The sequence below is a fragment of the Andrographis paniculata genome, unplaced genomic scaffold (assembly GCF_009805555.1).
Source record: "Andrographis paniculata isolate CXL003 unplaced genomic scaffold, ASM980555v1 Contig53END, whole genome shotgun sequence".
In the NCBI taxonomy this organism is placed as follows: Eukaryota; Viridiplantae; Streptophyta; class Magnoliopsida; order Lamiales; family Acanthaceae; genus Andrographis; species Andrographis paniculata.
Window position 1 is genome coordinate 2,259,467 of NW_026137588.1, and position 10,263 is coordinate 2,269,729.

At 32.8% G+C, this 10,263-nt stretch overlaps 1 protein-coding gene across 3 annotated transcripts; it reads right to left on the minus strand.

The window, feature by feature from the left end:
• Positions 1 to 3,922: 3,922 nt before the first annotated feature.
• LOC127255125 (pre-rRNA-processing protein TSR2-like) lies at positions 3,923 to 6,964 on the minus strand. Of its 3 annotated transcripts, none has more exons than XM_051280514.1 (5): positions 6,861 to 6,964; positions 6,538 to 6,789; positions 6,113 to 6,201; positions 4,745 to 4,852; positions 3,923 to 4,333 (listed from the first exon to the last, which is right to left on the minus strand). In XM_051280514.1, exons 2-5 carry the CDS (start codon positions 6,713 to 6,715, stop codon positions 4,145 to 4,147), a joined length of 564 nt encoding a protein of 187 aa, XP_051136471.1. In that variant the 5' UTR covers positions 6,716 to 6,789; positions 6,861 to 6,964; the 3' UTR covers positions 3,923 to 4,144. The 3 variants fall into 3 exon arrangements, with proteins under 3 accessions (XP_051136471.1, XP_051136470.1, XP_051136472.1); XM_051280513.1 differs by having other exon boundaries at positions 6,538 to 6,792; positions 6,861 to 6,922; XM_051280515.1 differs by having other exon boundaries at positions 4,191 to 4,333; positions 4,810 to 4,852; positions 6,538 to 6,792; positions 6,861 to 6,922.
• Between the last annotated feature and the right edge of the window lie 3,299 nt (positions 6,965 to 10,263).

The following is a 10,263-nucleotide window of genomic DNA, read 5'->3' on the forward strand; positions in this document are numbered from 1 at the left end:
GAAACGATAATAAATTTAAATGACAATAAAAAATTAAAAAAAAAAAGTAAAAGTAAAAAGAACTCATCACAACTTTTTACATATTTTAAATAAAACAACTTAATATAATAAAATGTTAAATAACGGATTTTTTTTTTTTCCCACTTTCCGGGAGTATTCTCAATTGTCCATGTCCTAATGCGCACGTTTTATTAGATGGATTAGATAGAATCAATATTTTTATTTGCTTGGAACTCTCCAATTTTCTAAATAGAGAAGTGGCTATATGATATCTTCAACAATACACACACTAAAATTCGAAAATATTATCGAACTTGAATAATTAACTTTTATGTAAAACAAAGCAATAAATGCATGAAAACAAAAGGTGACCCCCAACAGAAAATTCATAATTAAATTTTGTCAGATTGAAGATCTCCCTTCGCTGACCCCTCTGAATGATTAAATAACTCCTAAGAAACGTCTAGAAACGTCACCTGGTCGGTTACCACTGCCGCCAACTCCCCCCAAGCGTTAATCTCCTACTGACACGTGCCTTAACCGCCCTACCAACCGTTCCTGTCAGTTATTGAATTCAACCGCCCTACCCCACAACTGTCCTGCCTTCTTAAGACGGGCGGCTAAGCAACCGACCGCCTTGCCTCCGAACCATCCGCCCAGAAAAACTCTTGGCCACCTGATGGGCCCAATTTCCCTATTATTTTGGGTCATCACACTAATTATAAATTTTATACTCAACAAGTACAAATTTGTTCATTTTATGTTTTTTAGTGGATGTATTTTTATGTTAAGTATAATTGTATGGTAATATAAAAAATAATTTTTTATATTAAATTATTAATTTTTTTGTGAGTAGATAAATATATTATATATATATATTGTGTTAATATGTATGTAATTTTTTTTTAATATAATTTATAGGGAATCGGTCCATCTAAAAATATTAAGTGAACAAACTGTATATTTCTTCTAATTTTGGTGGTTATTTTAAATGACAAATATGTGGGATGAGATGTTTGAAATGAAAAATAAGTTTCGACATTTATTGAGAATAAATATTAGTCTTTGATCGATGTGAATCTTTTGATAGTAGATTGAATACACGACATGTTTGTATGCATTAATTAAGTCGTGTGAGTTCTTATTATGTTGGTGATATTTCAGCTCGGGAATGATGATGAAGAGAGTGAAGATGATGAAGTCAACATTAACCGACTTTTCGATATAAAAGTTGATGTTCCACAGGGCGAGCCAATCCGCAACACAAACACCACAACCTATAGTCATCAGTAGCGGAACCACATAGAGGCTTGGGGGGTTCTCGAGCCCCCCTCGAACCGTCGTCTCAGCCATTACATCGATTGTATTGTTGATTATATTTATCGTTTTTCGGTCTCATTCGATCAATCCTTATTATACTAATATTTTTATATTGAACAAATATGTCAAAATACGTATTTTTTTTTATTATTATTTTTTTAAAATAATAAAAATATCTAATTTTTCGATTTCGATGAAATTGTTCTGTTCCTTCGGTGGAATATCGCCGAGTGTACCACCTTTGGTGATAACACAAGTACCCGAAACCTCTTCAAATATTGCATTATTGTATCTCAAAATTATCAAACTTAAAAAATAAAATAAAATAAAATAAAAATAAATCATCATATTTTCCCTTTTGATCTTTAATCTAATTAATAGATGACAATCAAATAGTGATATAAATATGATCAATACATTAATGCTTGAATTTAGTGTAAATTCCTTGGTAGGATGTTGCTCTACAACGTTGTATTTTTATATGTAATTATTATTATTATTCGATATTAACTGATATTAAAAAGATTTTAAGAAAAAGTGGCTCATGTCTGTTTGTTTGGGGGGATTGGATTTAATTTTCACTGTTCATTCCATTTTTCCCCCAAAAAAATATCAAATCAAACACCTATTTTTTATTTTTTATATTATATTAAAAATCAAATTTACATTCAAAACATCACATCAACGCCTATTTATATCACATCATACAACTATTTAAATTCAAAACTTTTACTATTCAAATCACAAGTCAAAATCCAAACCCCAAACAAAAACATCGGCAACTAGGAAGATCTCACATTTATGCTATATATTCCAATTAATTTGTGATACATGACACATCATGTGATATATATATATATATTATATGTCTACAAAATAGTTGCTGTAATATATATTAAATTTGTTATTATATTTAAATTTTTTAATATTTTCATAATTCATAAAAAATTTTATTCTACAAAATGATATCAATATTTAATATATTAATTTAAATTTTAAATTATATAAATATAAATATTTATTTAATTTTGTTAAACAAATCAATATTAACAAAATAAATTAATTTATGAAATAAAATATAATTATATTTTTTAACAATTAAATATATAAAATTATACTCCCTCCGTCCCAAGAGAAGTGTCTTATTGAGAGTTGGCACGGGAATTAAAGAATAATAGTATTTAATTGAAAGTGGGTATAAAGTAGAATATAAATGACTAAAATGTCCTTACTTTCGAAGAATTTTAAAGAGTATGTTATAGTAATAATTAGGGGTAGTATGAAAAAGTAGGAATAATTTTGTTATAAAGTGGGGACCACGACTACTAAATAAGGAAACAAGACAATTGCTTTGGGACGGACGAAAATGAAAAAACAAGACAAATCTTTTGAGACGGAGGGAGTATTAAGCAATAAAATAAATTGAATTAATAGTTAATTATTCAAACATCATCAAATAATAATAATAATTACAAAATAAAAATATAATTAAAAAATAATATATGTACATATATAAATATGAGAATAAAAATTAATTTAAAAAATTGAAATGATTAAAAGTAGTGGGTATCTATATTGCGAATGATCTAACTCAAATGCATAGGCGGGTCTTAGCAGGAGCTGAGTGAGTAACTGCTCATGACCTAAAATTTAAGAGTATCTATATTTGAAAATTTTAATATATTATTAGATATATCAAATTTTAAAATTTATTATTATATATATATATATATTTTATAATTACTCATTTCAATTTTAATTCTAAAATTAAATTTTAAATTCTAAATAAATATTTTTTCAAGCTCTAAACTGCAAATCTAATCTTCGTCCACCCAGCCATAAATTTTGTAACGATATATTTAGAGTTCATAATAATAATAATAATTATTATTATTGGATTATTATTTTTATAATGGTCAATATTTTTTATTTATTTTTAATTGATGATATATTTTATTCGTGTGACCGTTTATTGAATATATTATTAAAATAATTTTTATTTTTTTAGAATTTATTATTATATTCATTGGTGATATTGTTTTAAAAATCCGAAACGCCGTGCTCAAATGATCGAACTTTCTCTATATGTTTCAAGTTTGAAAGTTTGAGCTCCATAAAAAGACGTGTATAATAAAAAATAAAAAAAATAAAATAAAATTTCATGAAAAATCGAAAAGCCAACTCATTTTTATTTATATAAACCCAGTCCATTTTATATGGGCTAATCCAGACTAGCAAACCCAGTCCATTATACCAAACCCGGCTCATTTTAGGGGCCCGACCATAACACAAAATCCTCAACACTTTAGCTTCACCAAGTCCATTACGCGAAAGCTCTGCCCCTTTCGTTGTAATATACTCTCTTAATCCGCCTCTAAAAGATTTGATAAAAGTATTTTCGTCTTTTTCTTCTAATTTGTATTAAATTTTCATATAATAATTATTATCAAAGATCAACATAAAAAAAAAATAAATAAAATTTTAGAACCGGACGGAAACAGTATTTACCAATTTTTTCTAAAAAAATAAAAAAAAGATCAAAATATACTCAAAATAATTTTTATTATTCAAGTCACAATAAAAGAATCCAAACCCCCAAACATTCAAAATTTTTGTTATTCAATTAACAGTACAAAAAATCCAAACCCCCCAAACAAATACACTGTGTCAAAATTCAATTAATAATTTAATATTTCATTTAATTACACACCAAGTCTCAAAACTATTAAAACCTCAAAATTCATAATACAAGGGAAGCGAAGGCTGTAAAATTTAGTAATCTTTACCAAGACAGGGTCCGGGAAGTAACAAAATCTCTTCAACCCTAGTTTCTTCGACTCCGATTGCGCCGGGAAGATACAACGGTCCATCCATCTACAACTTCGGTTGCTTGTCTGCCGCTATCACCACTGGTTGTGGCCTCCGTGTTGGACTGGGGAACGTCAACTTCCATATCGGAAGGCCGGTTAATGTTGACTTCATCATCTTCACTCTCTTCATCATCATTCCCGGGCTGAAATATCGCCAACATAATAAAAACCCACCCGACTTAATTAATGCATACAAACATGTTCTGTATTCAATCTACAATAAAAAGATTCACACCAAATACAGATGTTTATTCACAACAAACATCCAAAACTTATTTTTCATTCTAAACATCATGTCCGAATAGAAAACTGGAGAGTTCCAAGCATATATAAATAGTGGTTCTATCTAATCCCGTCTGACGAAAACGTTTGAACAGTTTTCATATTATGGTATTGTATAAATGTAGAAATTTTCAACCATTGGATAACTTGGTCTCGGATCTCAATAGGGAAGTTGAATAAAACTAGTAGACAATATGTACAGCTGATCATTAGTTATGGAAGTGTTCAACAATCTTCGGATACAAATTCTAGCACAATATAGTCATTTGTACCTGTTTGACATAAATCAGACTCGGGGCACTGGATCCCTTCAATTTTTCAATCGAGTCAAAATTACCTTGTACACATTCTTCATGCATCACCAACAACTTTTCTGCCACCTAGTATGACAGGAATTTGTAAGATCGAATGAAATCAGCGAAAAAATAATAATAATAGTAAGATGATCGGAAAATAGAAATACAAATGCACAACTTTAATTCCCATGGTATTCAACAAGCCAGATGAATAATGCTCTCAGTAAAATGTTCCGAAAGAAACCGTACGCCAAATTGTATATCCATCAGCTTTTAGGTAATACCAACAAAATATAAGAGCACAGTATGACAACGATTCGCAAATATAATCTATGGGCTGCATTTAGCATACAATATGCACAAGTGCAACAAATGTTTGCCAATACACTTCGGGTGTGTTTGTTTGGGGGATTGGATTTTAAATACACTATTCATCTCATTATTTTTCCCCAAAAACATCAAATCAAATACCTATTTTTCATTTTTTATATTATACTAAAAATCAATTTTACATTCAAAACATCACATCAACACCTATTTATATCATATCATACAATTATTCAAATTCAAAATTTTTACTATTCAAATCCAAACTCAAAATCCAAACCCTCAAACAAACACACGTTAATTGCTTAAACTTAGTATAGGTTATTCTCAAGAGTATATAAAAGCACAATGTGGCAAATGTTTTATGATACAATTCCTCCGTTGCTTAATCTTAATATAAGATGCTCCCGAGTATATAAAGGCACAATGTGGCAAATGTTTACTATAAAATTCAGTTGCTTAAGCTTAATATAGGGCACTCCCGAGTACATAAAGGCACAGTGTGGCAAAGGTTTGTCAATACAAATCATAAGTTTCTTAAGTTTAGGTTAGCTGATACAATTTGTTAGTTGCTTAAGCTTAGCATAAGATATGCCCGAGTATACATGACAGAAGTATGCAGCACACAGAAATATTTACTCAGTATCTAGCTTTAGGCACACAAAATAATAAATATCTCTACGACAAGCTTCCACATTCATACAAAACTAAAATACTAAGCAGCAGTATGCCTTGGCTTCAAATTTCAATCTATAAACAAAAACAAACACTAAATCCTGAAGTACATACAAATCAGTTATCACACTAACACAGAACATCCTTCAGGATTGCATTACTAATTCAAAATTTTTCTAAATTATACACTATTAAGAGTCGCACTATTTCGAAATTTGTACACATCAGATTCATATAAGATTTAGAAAAACTGGTTGATTGTTGTTTCGTGAAATATGTGATATACAGAATGAAGAACAAACATAATCCATATTAATAATTTGATAATCTGATAGGTCATACCTCCTCAATGCTGCCGTCATCTATCACGGTGTTGAGAGAAAGAATGGAGTCTTCAAGCAAATCCTCCAAATCTTCAATGTATACTTGCTCTAACCCCCAAAAAATAGTACAAATTGAGAACACATGTTTAGGATATATCAAAATTTTTAGCACAAACAAGCTTAAACAAATTGAGGACGGATTGAAATATAGAGAAAGAAAGACAGAATTCAATAGCACTGGAAATTAAATTCGATTGCATCAAAACTCGCATACTAAATACATTGAACTTAAAAGGAGATATCAAATCAAAAGCTATAGAAGGATTCCAAATAGCGGTTTGCGTTTCATGCGATTAAGCTAAAATTTTTCCAGGCAAACATTCAAATTCGTCCACTACAACAAAATACACAACTCGTGCTATCAAAAGAACATCCGATTCATACCTTTGGATTGGGTAAGGAGATAGCATAATTGTTGGCCGAGCTGCTGAGCCTTCTGTGACGAATCTCGGCCGCCCCACTCGTTCTCCACGGTCATCCGGAGGGCTGTCCATCGAGATAGCAACAAGTTAATTCCGTCCTGCAGGTGCGCTGCCGCTTCCGCCGTCAGTCCACGATCCATCCCTGCCGATTTTCTGCCAAACCTCGATGGATTTCAAGCTTGATGCACACCGGAACCAAAACCTAACTTTTTCACTGCTGGATTTCGATTCCAATCATTGAACCGCCCCTCTTCAAAAATAAATAAATAAATAAATTGAACATACCTGCGTACAGAGAAGAAGGAAACGAATAGAAGATGTCCTGCGGCGCGGCTGCACAGAGGTTACACAACAACTTTTTAAGGGCATAAGTGAAGATTGAAAATTACACAACTCGCCCAACGGCGGTTACGGTTCGAAGCGAACCGGACACAAATCGTCATTCGGTTCGGTTTGTGATTTTTCCAAACCGCGAACCGCCGCCATTATATATTTTTATTTATCTATTTATTTTTCCGTGCGGGTGCGGGTGCGGCGTGGAGTCTGGCCGCTGTGGATTGTGAATCATTACGGCAAAAATTACTTTATAATACTAATATTTAGGGAAGGTGATTCTAATAGCGTATAGCTAATCAGTTTCTTTGAACAGGTGATTTAATTAACCGTTTGTATTAAAATATTTGATAAAATAATTATTTTGTTTATATTTAAAATAACAATTAAAAATATTTATATGATATTTTTTAAATTATTTATTTTGTTCATTTTGATTTAACATTTTTAAAAAATATTTTTTTATAAATTATTGCAAATATAAAAATATTATAAAATATTTATTTTTATTTTTTATATTTTAGAAAAATACTTTTATTAAAAAATAATAATAAAATTTTATTGAAATTGTATAAAATATAAGAGGGTAAATCTTTTGTATATATTTTTATTATGTTAATTATTGTTTATTAATTTATTCGATTTATTATTTTTAATCTAAATTTTATATAATAAATATATATATATTAATAATATTTATCTTTTTTTTATTTGATTTAATTTTAATAAATTTATACATTTTACAAATAAAATAATTTATATGTAATAATTAATAATAGTAATTATTTTAAATTTGCAAAAATAAAGTTATAATTTAGTAAATAAAATATATTAAAATCAATTAATAAATATTGTAACAAAGATATACTTATTATATATGTGAAATAAATAAATTATTTTTAACGGTAAATAAGGAATAAGTATAATTAAAGTGAATAAACTCTTCCAAAACGTTAGGCAGATTACCTTTTTAGAAATTAACTTTTTGAGTTTAAAAAACTCTTTCAAAAACCTAATTATTAAACATGTAAATTAGTTTTTTTACTGGTCAAACAGCTAAAAATTGTTTAATAAGTTAAAAGTTTTTCAAAAAATTTTTACACTCCCTTAATAATCACGAAGAAGAAAAAAAAAGTGGATGCTAGGGTGCCGGTGCAGTGCTTGGGTGTGTTTGTTTGTCCGTCTTATTTTTGGGTTTGGATTTTTTAATAGTAAAAAAGTTGAATTTGAATATTTGTTTGATACGATTGTACACAACCCAAAATTAATTGAGCCGACCCAATGCAAGTGAAACCCAAATCCTCGAGATTTGCGGCCTAGCAAAATGTTCAGATTAATGAGTGGGCCTGCGGACCAGACTAGCCCAAGGACCCAGTCGGCCTGGTGCATTTAGAGCAGTCAACGGATGAAAGAAGGTGGAAGTGAAGGTGGTTGGAGTTGTTGAGAATAATTAGAGATAAATCTTATCCAAACATGATTTAAAATAAACAAATAAATAGAGCATATCAGAACAGAAAAGAGGACACCATTTACCATAATCATCATCTTCTTCTTCAATTTTTTATTTTTCTCTGCATTATTTTCTCTGTATTTTTTTCTAGATTTTTTTACAGCTTTCTTTTCATTAATTCCAGTTTCTTTTTCCAACTCCGTTCTTGTTTTATTAGCCATAATTTTACCTTCTTTTTATGCTAATTATTTGGATATCGCGAGATAGCCTGGATCCTTTCTTGAGGAGGCTGGGGAATCCTTCAAACAAATCAATTCCGACAGACTTTTCCAATTAAGCCGTCAGTGACGATTTTTTTACGACAATAGATTGGCACGCCCAGTGGGACACCGTTGTCTTGCGAATTTTACATGCAAATTCGAGAGAAAATTGATGCTGCCGATAACTGCAGAAATGTTTAAAAAAAAAAAATCGTCGGCGATTTGTCATCGCGCCCTGCGCAGGAAGCTGCTCCACGCGACGAGGCTTCCGCTTTTGCTGGAAGACCAGACCATAACATTAGTCTTCCAGCCAGCGTCATTCAGGAGCAGATCCATGGTGAAATTTGGTCGTCCCTTCACGGATCCACTCAAGAACTATTGAAATACGTTAGCGACGTTCTGAAACCCGCTATTCGGAACGAGTTTGCACTGCTTTCGGAGGAAGAAATTCGAAAAAGCAAGGTCCGGAAGGTCGATTTCAGCTAGCCAGATATTTGGCCTCCCGCAGGCCTTACAACCAGTTTCGCAGCAGATCTGACCTCCCAGGCACTTAAATATGGCCAAATTACTTTGTTCGGTAGGAGTGCCGGATCTGGAGAACCTCCGATCACCATCCAGAAGGTCGAAGAATCTCGGGCGTCGGTTGGGCAGGCTTTCTTTGGGCTGCCTTCAACCGACGGATTTTGGATGACCTTCGGGTTAGTCCCGCAGCACCACATGGGCAAAATAATCCCCTATTTGTTGGAAATACTTTCAGCACCATAGTCCTCACTCCAGGCCTTCGAAGAAACTCGATGGCCGGATAAGAGACTTTCAATACATGGGGGGCAGGGCCGACAGGGATACCGGCACCTTTCTTGGTCCCAAAGTCTTCTGGAATGACTTGGGAACCAGGGGGACCAATTTTAACACCATCCCGATACACTGCGGGGCAGGGAGCTGCTGGAGAAGGTCGATTTGCTGCTGGTTCCGGGCTGCAACAAACCTACGAATATCCTGCCCAACTAGCCCCTGGAAATACACCATTGCAATAGGTTCCAGTCCTTAGAGAACCTACCGAAGGCCCCCAAATTCATTTCCCACAACGGGGACCTATTCATCAAGCCTTCCCGCAGCCGGCGTTACACAATTCGCCATCCTTTCAGGCAGCTTCCGAACAGCCTGGGGGGCAAGCAAAGATGGTACCGCTGCCACATCCCATCAAAAATCCACAGGTAATCAAAGATGCGATTCATAGGATATATGGCGATCGGCAAAGCAAGGATTCGGTCGAGCAGTTCTTGAAATAATTTAGGAGCGCAGAAACTATATGCCAAGTTTGTGTACCAGAGCACCAGGTGGTGAATGTGGCAATAAATAACATAACGCACCAGCTGCGTGACAGCCTAGCTCTCTAGGAGTGTCTTGACTTTCGGCAACCAATGTCCAAAGCTGTGAAGGCCAAACAACACTTGAAAGAAGCTCAAACGGCCCGAAATTAGAAGTTTCGGAGTGGAAATCATTGTTTTTTTGCCCAAGAAGGGGCTGCCGAAGTCGACGAGGAGCAAAAGGAGACCTTCCTGACTGAAATTTCACAGGGGAAGGCATATACATGTCCGGCTCTTAAGCCGCCTAGACGGAATGAGGTGAATCCGAAGGTATCTTA

Bases quoted from the DNA above. Each gene is read 5' to 3' on its own strand.
- LOC127255125 (XM_051280514.1), bottom strand. From the start codon at position 6,715: ATGGATCGTGGACTGACGGCGGAAGCGGCAGCGCACCTGCAGGACGGA. The intron at 6,202-6,537 runs GTATGAATCGGA...TTTGGGGGTTAG, and splicing joins TCTCCTTACCCAATCCAAAG to AGCAAGTATACATTGAAGAT. The intron at 4,334-4,744 runs GTACAAATGACT...GCGATATTTCAG, and splicing joins GTCTGATTTATGTCAAACAG to CCCGGGAATGATGATGAAGA.